Below are 14,891 nucleotides of genomic sequence, written 5' to 3' on the forward strand. Positions count from 1 at the left end.
ATGGAAGACAATTTTTCCAAGGCCCGGGGGGTGGGAGGATGGTTTGGGGATGATTCAAAGTGCATTACATTTATTGTGCACTTTATTTCTATTATTATTACATCAGCTTCACCTCAGATCATCAGGCATCAGATCATGGGGGTTGGGGACCCCTGCTTTAGACGTTGGGACTTAAGAGCTATGTAAGATAGTCTTTGTTTTTAAGGACCTCACAGTTGAGTACGGTCAGACAAAAATCATGATTACAACATGCTGTAAAAGAAAGCAGCATGATACAGCTACAAGGCAGTGTGGGAACAGAGGAAGAGGAGAGAAAGGACAGAAGGCTCCCCGGAGGTTAACTGGAGTGTGTCCTGCAGGATGAACTACAGCTAGCCAGAGGAACCTGTCAGCGGGAGAGAAGATGTGCACTGGCACGGGGAGAAGTGCAGGCGGGGAGAGCAGCACAGGCAGAGCTGCTGAGAAAGAACGGGGCAGCCCAGGACAGTGGTCCTTGAAGCACGGGAGGGATATCTACGTATCAGCTACTTTGTGAAGGGTGCTATACCGAGGTTTAAAAATTCTCTCCAGGGCTTCCCTGGTGGCGCAGTGGTTGAGAGTCAGCTTGCCGATGCAGGGGACACGGGTTCGTGCCCCGGTCTGGGAAGATCCCACATGTAGCAGAGTGGCTGGGCCCATGAGGCATGGCCGCTGAGCCTGTGTGTCCGGAGCCTGTGCTCCGCAATGGGAGAGGCCACAACAGTGAGAGGCCCACGTAACGCAAAAAAAAAATTCTCTCCAAATTGTGATGATGATTTATGCAATAATTTAAAACTGAGGAATGACTCAATTAGATTTGTTCCTGCTGGCTGCAATGTAGAGGATAGTGACATCCTCCAGTGGATACAAATTTATTAGCACTTTAGGAAATTTAATAGATATCATGAATCCAAGAAGTTCATCAAGTATCCAAATTTTGTACAAATCTAAGCTAAAGCTCTTCTCATCTTGGGAGTAAGTGCCCCATTGAAAACTTAAAGCATATAAATCATTTGAGCCACTGCAGTATCTTATCTTTTAATTACTTTCGAGAATGTGTTCCACTTTCACAAAATGATTTGAAATTTACCTCTGAGTCGTAATCTGCAAGGATCCAGGGGAAGACAGGATACTGCATGAGGTCATTATATGATCTGCCAGCCAAAGTGTTCAAGTGCATCAAATACTGAAAGTTGCTGATTTCACCTCTCTTGGGAAAGATAAATCGTTTCATTTTAAAGCAATCAATTATTTCCACTACATTCAATTTGAAAAATTTATATGCAAAATGAGGTAAAGGACAGTTTCTTGCAGATTTCAGAACAATAAAGCATTTTTTTCCCCTAAAAACAAAAACAAAACTTTTTTTCTACGGTATATATTTTATAAATTAATAAAGTACTTTTAACTGTATGACTTATACCTTCTAGCTACAAATTATGAAGGAAGCTTACATTTTCATTGAACTTACCTCCCATCTCTGAGTCACAGACTTCTCTCCAACCAGAGTGCTAAGCAACCCAGATCTAAAAATGATAAATAATAAATTGTAGGCAACATAACTTAAAAAATCTGTGTAAAAATTACAAAGCTGAAAATTTTAAGTCAATGGTCCACGAATTTTTCAAACTATGGAGGACAACCTATTAGTGGGTCATGAAATCAGTTTAGGGGGTTGTGATCAGCATTTTGAATTATGAAGTAACAGAATCAAATTGAAGAAAATAGAGAACATTGGAAGGCACTACATACAGGAAGGAAAAATATTTTCTGTGAATATTATCATAGTATTTGTAACTAAGTTTGTGTGAGTTGGGATGCAATGTAGTATTTTTTACCGTGGGTTATAGAAAATGAGTTTGAAAAACATTGATCTAGTTCAACTTTCTAACCTTTGCAATAATTTCTATATAAGCTGATCTAAAGACATTAAATTGGAATAACTGTAAGAGTATACAATATTTTGTACATAGTAGGTGCACAGTACATTTCCTAAAAGAGGGGTTGAAAAAGGTGAATGAAAATATAAATATTTTATGACAGAAAAGTCATTGCTGTTCAGAAAATTATAGAATTTTTTCTATAGCAGTTTTTCTAGAATGCTATAAAACCTTAAGGTTATAATATTGATAATTATAGATCTGAAGATTGTGAGTTGATCACTGAACCAGTAGGAAAGCACTTAACTATATATTTTATTGTCTGAAAGGAAATTAAGAGATTTGTAAACCTTAGCTCATAAACATATCTAGGTCAAAGGCACTGATACCACATTTCACTTCCAGATAAATTCTTCCCTTCAGGCAAAATGAATGTATAGGGTACACTCCCTGGAAAAAGAGGTATGATCATTCCTCAACTTTGTAGGAAAGGGAACAATTGAAAAGAAGATTAAAGTTGGGAACGAATTTCTGCTTCTTGCCTTTGATTTTTCAACAGTTCTTCAAGAACTGACAACTCAGCACAGACAGTAGTAAGAACAATGAAATAGCAAGCTGAAGATTATCTAGGCAAGCAAAAGTACTAGCAATTTGCTTATAAGTAGAAAAAAGGCTTAGTATGCTTTAAGGGAGCCTTTCACTTCCTATATTTATCTTAACAGCAACACAAATGATTAGGAATAGAACATGTTTCTGAGGTTAACAAAAGCACATAAGCAGCATTTGTAAATCTCAGCTAAAGGAAAATAAAAGCAGTAAGTTAAAGAGAAATACACAGATTAATATATTTAGACACATACAGATTGAAATACAATTTTATTTACAAATTACAGAATCCCCAGAAGTTTTATTTTCCTGCATGTTGTAATAGTTAATTTGTAGCCCCAAAGCACTGCTTTTTTTTGAATTTTATTTATTTTTTTATACAGCAGGGTCTTATTAGTTATTTTATACATATTAGTGTATATATGTCCATCCCAATCTCCCAATTCATCCCCCCCCCCCAGCCCCTGCTCTGCCCTCTTGGTGTCCATGTTTGTTCTCTACATCTGTGTCTCTATTTCTGCTTTGCAAAGTGGTTCATCTATAATATTTTTCTAAATTCCACATATATGCATTAATATACAATATTTGTTTTTCTCTTTCTGACTTACTTCACTCTGTATGACAGTCTCTAGGTTCATCCACGTCTCTACAAATGACCCAATTTCGTTTCTTTTTATGGCTGAGTAATATTCCATTGTATATATGTACCACGTTTCCTTCATCCATTTGTCTGTCGATGGGCATTTAGGTTGCTTCCATGTCTTGGCTATTGAAAATAGTGTGGCAATGAACACTGGGTGCATGTGTCTTTTTGCATTATGATTTTCTCTGGGTATATGCCCAGTAGTGGGATTGCTGGGTCATATGGTAGTTCTAGTTTTAGTTTTTTAAGGAACCTCCATACTGTTCTCCTTAGTGGCTGTATCAATTTACATTCCCACCAACAGTGCAAGAGGGTTCCCTTTTCTCCACACCCTCTGCAGCTTTTCTTGTTTGTAGATTTTCTGATGATGCCCATTCTAACTGGTGTGAGGTGATACCTCACTGTAGTTTTGATTTGCATTTCTCTAATAATTAGTGATGTTGAGCAGCTTTTCATGTGTCTGTTGGCCATCTGTATGTCTTCTTTGGAGAAATGTCTATTTAGGTCTTCTGCCCAATTTTTTGATTGGATTGTTTGTTTTTTTAATATTGAGCTGCATGAGTGGCTTATATATTTTGGAGATTAATCCTTTGCTGATTTGTTTGCAAATATTTTCTCCCATTCTAATCATTGTCTTTTCATCTTGTTTACAGTTTCCGTTGCTGTATAAAAGCTTTTAAGTTTCATTAGGTCCCATTTGTTTATTTTTATTTCCATTACGCTAGGAGGTGGGTCAAAAAAGATCTTGCTGTGATTTATGTCAAACAGTGTTGTTATTCCTATGTTTTCCTCTATTGAGTTTAATAGTGTCTGGTCTTACATTTAGGTCTTTAATCCCTTTTGAGTTTATTTTTGTGTATCGTGTTAGGGAGTGTTCTAATTTCATTCTTTGACATGTAGCTGTCCAGTTTTCCCCACTTACTGAAGAGGCTGTCTTTTCTCCATTATATATTCTTGCCTCTTTTATCAAAGATAAGGTGACTGTATGTGCATGGGTGCATCTCTGGGCTTTCTATCCTGTTTCATTTATCTATATTTCTGTTTTTGTGCCAGTACCATATTGTCTTGATTACTGTGGCTTTGTAGTATACTCTGAGGTCAGGGAGCCTGATTCCTCCAGCTCTGTTTTGCTTTCTCAAGATTGCTTTGGCTATTCGAGGTCTTTTGTGTTTCCATACAAATTGTGAATTTTTTTGTTCTAGTTCTGTGAAAAATGCCATTGGTAGCTTGATAGGGATTACACTGAATCTGCAGATTGCTTTGGGTAGCACAGTTATTTTCACAATGTTGATTCTTCCAATTCAAGAACATGGCATATCTCTCCATCTGTTGGTGTCATCTTTGATTTCTTTCATCAGTGTCTTACAATTTTCTGAGTACAGGTCTTTTACCTCCTTAGGTAGGTTTATTCCTAGGTATTTTATTCTTTTTGTTGCAGTGGTGAATGGGATTGTTTCCTTAATTTCTCTTTTTGATCTTTTGTTGTTAAGTGTATAGGAATGCAAGAGATTTCTGTGCATTGATTTTGTACCCTGCAACTTTTACCAAATTCATTGATTAGCTCTAGTAGTTTTCTGGTGGCATCTTTAGGATTCTCTATGTATGTATGTATTCTCATATCATCTGCAGTGACAGTTTTACTTCTTCTTTTCCAATTTGTATTCCTTTAATTTCTTTTTCTTCTGTGACTGCCATGGCTAGGACTTCCTAAATGATGTTGAATAACAGTGGCGAGAGTGGACTTCCTTGTCTTATGCCTGATCTTAGAGGAAATGCTTTCAGTTTTTCACCATTGAGAATGATGTTTGCTGTGGGTTTGTCATATATAGCCTTTATTAGGTTGAGGTAGGTTCCCTCTATGCCCACTTTCTGGAGAGTTTTTATCATAAATGAGTGTTGAATTTTGTCAAAAGTTTTTTCTGCATCTATTGAGATGATCATATGGCTTTTATTCTTCAATTTGTTAATACAGTGTACCACATTGATTGATTTGCATATACTGAAGAAGTCTCACATCCCTGGGATAAATCCCACTTGATCATGGTGTAATGCTCCTTTTAATGTGCTGTTGGATTCTGTTTGCTAGTATTTTGTTAAGGATTTTTGCATCTATATTCATCAGTGATATTGGTCTATAATTTTTTTTTGGTAGTATCTTTGTCTGGTTTAGGTATCAGGGTGATGGTGGTCTTGTAGAATGAGTTTGGGAGTGTTCCTTCATCTGCAATTTTTTGGAAGAGTATAAGAAGGATGGGTGTTAGCTCTTCTCCAAATATTTGACAGAATTCACCTGTGAAGCCATCTGGTCCTGGACTTCTGTTTGTTGGAAGATTTTTAATCACAGTTTCAATTTCATTACTTGTGAATGGTCTGTTCATATTTTCTATTTCTTCCTGGTTCAGTCTCGGAAGGTTATACCTTTCTAAGAATTTGTCCATTTCTTCCAGGTTGTCCATTTTATTGGCACAGAGCTGCCAATATGATGCTTTGTATTTCTGTGGTGTCCATTGTAACTTTTCCTTTTTCATTTCTAAGTTTATTGATTGAGTCCTCTCCGTCTTTTTACTGATGAGTCTGGCTAAAGGTTTATCAATTTTGTTTATCTTCTCAAAGAACCAGCTTTTAGTTTTATTGATCTTTGCTATTGTTTTTTGTTTCTATTTCATTTATTTCTGCTCTGATCTTTATGATTTCTTTCCTTCTGCTAACTTTAGGTTTTGTTTGTTCTTCTTTCTCTAGTTCCTTTAGGTGTAAGGTTAGATTGTTTATTTGAGATATTTCTTGTTTCTTGAGGTCGGACTGTATTGCTATAAACTTCTGTTTTAGAACTGCTTTTGCTGCATCCCATAGGTTTTGGATCATCATGTTTTTGTTGTCAGTGGACTCCAGGTATTTTTTGATTTCCTCTTTGATTTCTTCAGTGATCTCTTGGTTATTTCGTAATGTATTGTTTAGCCTCCATGTGTCTGTGTTGTTTATTGTTGTATTTTTCCCTGTAATTTATTTCTAATCTCATAGCCTTGTGGTCGGAAAAAATGCTTGGCATGATTTCAATTTTCATAAATTTACCAAGGCTTGATTTGTGACCCAAGATGTGATCTATCCTGGAGAATGTTCCATGTGCACTTGAGAAGAAAGTGTAAGCTGCTGTTTTCAGCTGGAATGTCCTATAAATATCAATTAAATCCATCTGGTCTCTTGTGTCTTTTAAAGTTTGTGTTTCCTTATTAATTTTCTGTCTGGATAATCTGTCCATTGGTGTAAGTGAGGTGTTAAAGTCCCCCACTATTACTGTGTTATTGTCGATATCCTCTTTTATAGCTGTTAGCATTTGCCTTATGTATGAGGTACTCCTATGTTGGGTGCATATATATTTATAATTGTTACATCTTCTTCTTGGATTGATCCCTTGATCATTATGTAGTGTCCTTCCTTGTCTCTTGTAACATTATTTTAAAGTCTATTTTATCTGATAGAGTATTGCTACTCCAGCTTTCTTTTGATTTTCATTTGCATGGAATATCTTTTTCCATCCCCTCACTTTCAGTCTGTATGTGTCCCTAGGTCTGAAGTGGGTCTCTTATAGAAAGCATATATGGGTCTTGCTTTTGTATCCATTCAGCGAGCCTGTGTCTTTTGGATGGAGCATTTAATCCATTCACATTTAAGGTAATTATCGATATGTATGTTCCTATTATCATTTTCTTAATTGTTTTGGGTTTGCGTTTGTAGGTCCTTTTCTTCTCTTGTTTTTCCCACTTAGAGAAGTCCCTTTAGCATTTGTTGTAGAGCTGGTTTGGTGGTGCTGAATTCTCTTAGCTTTTGCTTGTCTGTTAAGCTTTTGATTTCTCCATCGAATCAGAATGAGATTCTTGCTGGGTAGAGTAATCTTGGTTGTAGGTTCTTCCTTTTCATCGCTTTGAATATATTGTGCCACTCCCTTGTGGCTTGCAGAGTTTCTGCTGAGAAATCAGCTGTTAACCTTATGGAAGTTCCCTTGTATGTTATTTGTCATTTTTCCCTTGTTGCTTTTAATAATTTTTCTTTGCCTTTAATTTTTGCCAATTTGATTATTATGTGTCTTGGTGTGTTTCTCCTTGGGTTTATCCTGCCTGGGACTCTCTGTGATTCCTAGATTTGGGTGGCTATTTTCTTGCCCAAGTTTGGGAAGTTTTTGACTATAATCTCTTGAAATATTTTCTTGGTTCCTTTCTCTCTCTCTTCTCCTTCTGGGACACCTATAATGCAAATGTTAATGCACTTAATGTTGTCCCAGAGGTCTCTTAGGCTGTCTTCATTTCTTTTCATTCTTTTCCCTTTATTCTGTTCCGTGGCCATGAATTCCACCATTCCATTTTCCAGGTCACTTATCCATTCTTCTGCCTCAGTTTTTCTGCTATTGATTCCTTCTAGTGTATTTTTCATTTCAGTTATTGTATTGTTCATCTCTGTTTGTCTGTTCTTTGATTCTTCTAGGTGTTTGCTCTTCAATTCTTCTAGGTCTTTGTTAAACATTTCTTGCATCTTCTTGATCTTTGCTGCCATTCTTTTTCCGAGGTCCTGGATCATCTTCACTATCATTATTCTGAATTCTTTTTCTGGAAGGTTGCCTATCTCCAATTCATTTAGTTGTTTTTCTGGGGTTTTATCTTGTTTCTTCATGTGGCACATAGTCCTCTCTTTTCATTTTGTCTATCTTTCTGTGAATGTGGTTTTCTTTCCACAGGCTGCAGGACTGTAGTTCTTCTTGATTCTGCTGTCTACTGCTTCTTTTCTAATGGATTATAAAGGGCTACCAGTTCCTGAGTGCCTGAAAATGAAGCTGGGTATACAGATTCTTGAAATGGCTGTATCATTCAAAAGACTTCCTAAGATTAAAAGCAGCTGAAAAGAGCACAAAGGAACCATGATAGGTTTGAACACACAAAAACAGAAGTTTATATTTAGATGTAAGGAAAAAAAATTAAGAGAAAAACTTGGCAATTTGCAACAAATATGACAAGCAAAGGGATAATATGCTATTACCGAAAAATCTCATACACATTGATGATAAGGACTCAGAGGAGATGTTAACTAGACTTACTGAGGTGGTCATTTCACAATATATACAAAATTGAATTATTATACTGTTCACCTAAAACTAATGTAATGTCAATTATATCTGAAAAAAAAAAAACCCTACAAAAAATACTAAACCACCACCACCACCAATAAAGAACTCAGTGAAAAAAAATGGGCAAAAGTTACAGATAATTCATAAATGATCATTTCAGATGGCTAACAAATATATACAGAGCTCAAGATTTCTAATATGAAAAGAAATGCACATTTAAAAACAAAGCATCTTTAAAAATTGGTAAAAATGAAAAAGTAAATATAAAAAGCTGGTATCTATTGAGATAAGCAAACTTACCCACTATCAGTGGAATACAGATGTATATAATTTTTATAGAAATCTAGCTGGTTTTGTATATTAAGAGTCTTAAAATTCATACCATTTTACTACAGGAATTTTATCCTAAAAAAATAATGAGGTATCACATTTGCATTATTATAACAGGGAAACCTGATAAAGATGAAATATCCAAAAACAAGAGAATGCTTTATACATATGATGAAGGGCTAGTAAATAAAGGCAAAGTTTCTAAAGAATTTTTTTAAACCAGGAGGAAATATTTACACATAAGACTGAATAGAAGACGCAGAATAAAAATCTGTGTTTTTAGTATGGACTCAATTGTGCACATAGGAATATACACATGCTTAAAAGATTAAAGGGAATTGATCAAAATGTGATCAATTTGACACTGATCTGACATGAGCGATCACACATAAATTTTTTTTTTTTTTTTCTGGTTTTCAGTAGTTAAAAAATTATTTTGCAAACCCCTGGGGTTTGGGGTAGGGTGGCAGAACACTCATTAAAAATATTAAGTAATATTGTCTGATAGAAATGATCCAACTGCAGTATTAAACTATAATGTGCAAGAAGCAAGCAACCTACCCCTGCTCCACGCTTGTGTTTGGTCGTTGCCCAGACACAGACTCTGAACTGTCAGTTAGAGATGGCACTACAGCCAAAAACCTGGAAAATTTAAAAACAGTATAAAATTGGAAATGACGTTTCAGTCAGGATCTAATGGGAACTTACAAAAGCATGATTCATTTAGATCTTAATTGCTACATTTACCCCTCCACTACTCAGTAAATGGCAAAGGGAATATACAATAATTAGAACATTCTGTAACAAAAAAGGGTAGGATGATGGCTTCCAAAGCCATATATAAAGATCCATAGTAAAATCTGTCATTTTGTATTTTTACATATGCTGCCACATTACTTGAAGAAAAAGCCTGACACACTGAATCACAGGAATTAAGTCAACTTAGTGATGTCCTAAAGAGTGATTAAAAGCTAAATATTTACATGACAGTCAGTATGCTAACAGCTAAACAAATGATAGGACAGAGACATCTCTAACAAATGAAAATATATACATGATAAGAACCTTTATGTGACACTATTATAATTATTTTCAGAGTTGCTCATAATGTCAACATACATTTTTTAAGGGTAAAAAAGAATTGTGGGAAAATTCTTGGAATGAATGTGGACCTTGACCTTGGCATATACACAGACATTTCTCAGATAAAGACAATCTCATCTCTTTGCCACAGCTTCTAGTTGGGAAGAGCAGATAATTTACTAACACTGAAAACAATATCACCTTTAGAAATTCATAAGATAGGTAACTAAAATTTCAGTCATTTACTTAGCTCTTCCCAATCAACATCCACCGGCACTTCATTTGAAGAACCTCCCTCATTTCCCTCGTGCTCACAGGTAGTATTACTGTACTGCAATGATAAGCAATGTTGCTTGGTATTAGTCATTCCTCACTTGAAATACAAAACTTCCCTAATAGAGGGATTGCCAGGATCTACACCACTCTTCAAAGAATAAGAGGGCTCTCATATTATATTATGATAAGTTCATAAAAGCCTTACTATTCACATGCCCAACAGAAGTATTTTCAAGCACATGGAAATATACTATTTTTCTTTTACAAGATAAAATTTAAACACAGTTCACCAAAAATGAAATATGGTTAGATTACATCAACTGCTTTACTTGGCTACGCTACTTTTTCAGGGATGAAGTTATCCAACTTCTTTTCCAAAGTCAGAAAAGTCTCATATGAATATAAATTCTAAGGAAACTCAGGCTCTGCATTCAATAGCAAGGTATGACACTGTCTTCTTTTTGGTAAATATGAAAGAAGCCTATTTTGAATCTGAAGTATTATTTTTTTAAGCTCCAGTTTCATCATCCTTTTACACTTAGAGACATGGGACTTTATCATTAAGGTGGCTTTTGATGCTATCTACTACAAGTTACCAGAAGGAAAAATGTGATTTCAAAATAGAATAACATCAGAAGAATCACATTTCAAGAGGCTGGCAAAAATGAAACAAACATTTTCTTCAAAGAAGTTAATTCATGGATTTAACAGATATTTAAAAAACTAGCTGAACCGGCAATGCTTTACCTCCCATTTCTTCCCATGACAGCATTATGAAGTATTCCTAATAAACAATACCTTTGATAGACTTTGTTTCTAATTCCTTTTTGAAAAGCAAGGAGGTAATTCCGTCCATCTCCAGAGAAAACTTCCACAGCAATAGGCTGAAATGATCAGAGAGAAAAACATTAAGAAAAAACACAAATAGGGTTATATATTAACTTTTCCACTATGAATTTCTATAATGTTGAAGAAATTAACTTGACTGAAGAACATTTTTAGAGTCATGAATTCCCAGCAGATTAAATTACACAATAAACAGTACCAGTGTGTTTTGCTCAATGTTTCTAAAATCTTTAACAGAATAATGGTAAAATAATTATAAAATTATAATTCTGGGGCTTCCCTGGTGGCGCAGTGGTTGAGAGTCCGCCTGCCGATGCAGGGGACGCGGGTTCGTGCCCCGGTCCGGGAAGATCCCGCGTGCCGCGGAGCGGCTGGGCCCGTGAGCCATGGCCGCTGAGCCTGCGCGTCCGGAGCCTGTGCTCCGCAACGGGAGAGGCCACAGCAGTGAGAGGCCCGCGTACCGCAAAAAAAAAAAAAAAAAAAATTATAATTCTGTAAATTTATAGTGAGAATGCAATTTTTATATAAAAAGAAAATTATAATACAAATTTGGATAGCTATAGGGAAAGAGGGATAACAAAATATCACTCAAAGTTTTAGGTTGTGTTTTGTTTTCATTTTTGTTTTTTTTTAAGAAGGGGGATGGGGGCTTCCCTGGTGGCGCAGTGGTTGGGAGTCCACCTGCTGATGCAGGGGACACGGGTTCATGCCCCGGTCCGGGAGGATCCCACATGCTGTGGAGCGGCTGGGCCCATGAGCCACGGCCGCTGAGCCTGCACATCCGGAGCCTGTGCTCCACAACGGGAGAGGCCATAACAGTGAGAGGCCCACGTACCGCGCAAAAAAAATTAAAAAAAAGAAAGGGGATGTATTGTAAAGTTATGCACCCATGTGACATGAGCTTGTCTATCATACAACCAAATCTAATACTCTAAGGAATAATGTGGATACTATCATGTACACATCCTCTAAGTAAAGGAACCTGACAAAACGTTTATTACTACTAAATCAACCCACCTGCAGGAGATACCTCCTTTTATGAACTTCCTTGATATCTTCATAGGCAAAAATGCTGCATGTTCTCTTGAGTTGACTGGGGCCTTGCCTGGCTCCTCTAGGGATAATTGGCTCATGCATACTATAGGTAGCCCAGAGAAAGGAGATAATAAAAACACAGCAAGAGATAAATTCACTGTTCAATAAAGTGTGTTATTTTCAACATGTGAAGAGAAGCAGGAATCGATATATCTGAATATTTAGTTCAAAAAAAACATACCTTTAAGAGAATAATTTGGTAGCTACTCAGTATTCCAGAAACCCTCTTTGATGAATATAACTTAAAAAAAAATCCTATTTGTGCTGTCAGGGCTTATCTATCAGGCACAGCTGGCAAGTGCCAAGGCCTATATTATTTTAGGGGGTCCAAGAAAATGTTTTCTTTTAAAATCAAAAGAAAAAACTGAAATTTTAGGTAGAAGAAAATGTTTTAATATATAATATGAATATATTCATCTTTAAACCAACACAGTCAGAAAGGCATCATTTTAGGTATCTTTATATGTAGGAAGAGGCCCGTAAAAGTCATAATGTGGCCCTGACTGCTACTGAAAGTAATTATTTGAAATATCTCCTAGCAATGAAGATGACCATGTCCACATTCACAGTGCATGTTAGGTGTTCAAAATGTTAAAGGAAGAGAAGAGCGTGTTGATTTTCTAAGCCTTAAGCTTTTTCATCTTCCTTTGGGCTTTGTCTCTCTCTGGGTTTTCCATTACCCACTATCACGTCCATCATAGGGCTGGCAGAAGAAAAGGAAGATGGATAAACTCAGTTAATTCCTGCCTGTGCTTCAGTCACACTGCTTCTAGGGTACTCAGAGGACATGGATGCTCTTACATTTGTTAGAGTATTATACAGATGCCTGTAGTTTCTCTACAACTGTGTTTGCACTGAAATTTGAAAAAAAGAACAATTTACAAATTCAGAATACTTTATAAATATATAGATTATAATACAAGGAACTTATATCTAGTGCTATTATGCATAGCAATAAATTTTATTTAGTTTTTGTTTTGATAAATAAGGCAAATTTGTCTCTTATAGCCTTGAAATAACTATTACTCTGGTGAATATTTAATGATGGATGCACAAAAACTGAGAGATAATGTTACTTGAAACACCATTTTTGCATTAAAAAAAACTATATAGGGGGCTTCCCTGATGGCACAGTGGTTGAGAATCCACCTGCCGATGCAGGGGACACGGGTTCATGCCCCGGTCCAGGAAGATCCCACATGCCGCAGAGCGGCTGGGCCCGTGAGCCATGGCCGCTGAGCCTGTGCGTCTGGAGCCTGCGCTCTGCAATGGGAGAGGCCACAACAGTGAGAGGCCCGCATACCGCAAAAACAAAAACAAAACTATGTAGGACTTCCCTGGTGGCACAGTGGTTAAGAATCCGTGTGCCAAGCAGGGGACGTGGGTTCGAGCCCTGGTCTGGGAAGATCCCACATGCCGCAGAGCAACTAAGCCCGTGCGCCACAACTACTGAGCCTGCGCTCTAGAGCCTGTGAGCCACAACTACTGGGCCTGTGTGCCACAACTACTGAAGCCTGCGCACCTAGAGCCCGTGCTCCGCAACAAGAGAAGCCTCCGCAATGAGAAGCCTGCACACCGCAACCAAGAGTAGCCCCCGCTCACCGCAACTAGAGAAAGCCTGCGTGCAGCAATGAAGACCCAATGTAGCCAAAAAAAAAGAAAAAAAACAAACAAACCCATGTAGATATATTGCTTTCTAAAGATAGCTGTACTTTGTGTCTCTTCATTCATTTACTTACTTTGGAGGTAAGGTTTCAATATCTCTTATTTCCCTGGTTGCTGTCATTGTAAATCCATCAATCACATAAAAATGCTCTTTACCAAAAAGAAGTAGCCCTTCACTGGTATCTAGGCCCTGGACTCGAGCACAGCGGTACATGTGTTGGATCTATAAAGAAAACCATAAACATTCATTAATATAGTTTTAAAAAATCAGGTAATTTCTTTTTTTTTGATATAAATGAAGCAAAATGTCTTTAAACATGGATTTAATGGGCAAACAAGATTTTATGAAGATGTCACTCCGTGATGGCATCCCCTGAGCTAAGCATATTAACCAGAGTTTAAGCATATTAAAAAGAATAGCTAAGATTGCAGCCTGAGTTGCAGTTGACTTCAGTAAAAGGAAACAACCATTACTCATATCCATCCACCCAATCCACTTATCCTAATATTCACTGAGTACTAACTCCATGCCAGGCACATGTGTACTAGGCTCTACAGTCAGTGAACAAGTTAGAAGAGGAAGGAGACAGACACAAACTTTGCAGGAAAGGGAATTAAGGCATACATGTGAGGAGATTAGGATTGTGCCCTGGGCCAGGCAGGATGATACAGAGTGAAAAAGGTATGCAGAGCCTGACAATCCTGAGTGAATTCCCAGTTCTGTTGTTTAACTATAGATTTGGTCAAATTTCTTAACGTTTCTGGGCTTCTGTGTCTTCATATAAGTTTCAAATATACTTCACTGGCTTGTCATGAGAGTTAGTGAGACAATGTACATAATCATGTTAGGAATTGTTGGCTGTCTTCTCTTCCACATAGCTTACTTTCCTTTTTCCATAACAACCCCTGGAACTGGAGTTGTGGAATTTGTCTCTATTTGCTCTCCACTGGAGTCTGCCTGCCTGGCAGCCTGTTGTGCCACTGTAAAAAGCCAAACTTGGCAGAAGTTGCATTTTCCTCATAGAAGGAAGGACTTGCTAAATCTCTCAATGTTAGTAGTGTTTTCTTTCCAACAGGCAGGATCTAGTCCTTAGTAAAAATTCTTTCTTGCTTACACTCGCTTCAACATGAATCAAGGAAAAAAAAAATCAGCAATTAAATCAGAGTCAAATAAATGTCAGTCTAAATACACCTCCTGCACTATTCAAACTTAAAGCAATTAGAGCAAAAACTGTACTCATGAGTTTAAAGAGTTTAAAAACTGACAGCATCAGAAAATAGATTTTCTAAAATATGCAAATATAAGTTAATTTTCATCACCACATCTGAACTACTT

The 14,891-nt window shown here is 36.9% G+C and overlaps 1 protein-coding gene across 6 annotated transcripts in view; it reads right to left on the reverse strand.

Moving 5' to 3' along the window:
* Positions 1 to 14,891, reverse strand: part of WDFY3 (WD repeat and FYVE domain containing 3) — a 283,768-nt gene that overhangs the window by 33,925 nt on the left and 234,952 nt on the right. For all 6 annotated transcript variants that reach the window (XM_059066368.2, XM_067035987.1, XM_067035985.1 and 3 more), the window contains 6 exons: positions 13,630 to 13,778; positions 11,813 to 11,933; positions 10,748 to 10,833; positions 9,152 to 9,232; positions 1,490 to 1,544; positions 1,109 to 1,228 (listed from right to left, as the gene is read on the reverse strand). In XM_059066368.2, coding sequence (XP_058922351.1) covers positions 1,109 to 1,228; positions 1,490 to 1,544; positions 9,152 to 9,232; positions 10,748 to 10,833; positions 11,813 to 11,933; positions 13,630 to 13,778 — 612 coding nt within the window. The remainder of the gene's footprint in view (positions 1 to 1,108; positions 1,229 to 1,489; positions 1,545 to 9,151; positions 9,233 to 10,747; positions 10,834 to 11,812; positions 11,934 to 13,629; positions 13,779 to 14,891) is intronic.

This window comes from Kogia breviceps, chromosome 6 (genome assembly GCF_026419965.1).
Source record: "Kogia breviceps isolate mKogBre1 chromosome 6, mKogBre1 haplotype 1, whole genome shotgun sequence".
Classification (NCBI taxonomy): Eukaryota; Metazoa; Chordata; class Mammalia; order Artiodactyla; family Physeteridae; genus Kogia; species Kogia breviceps.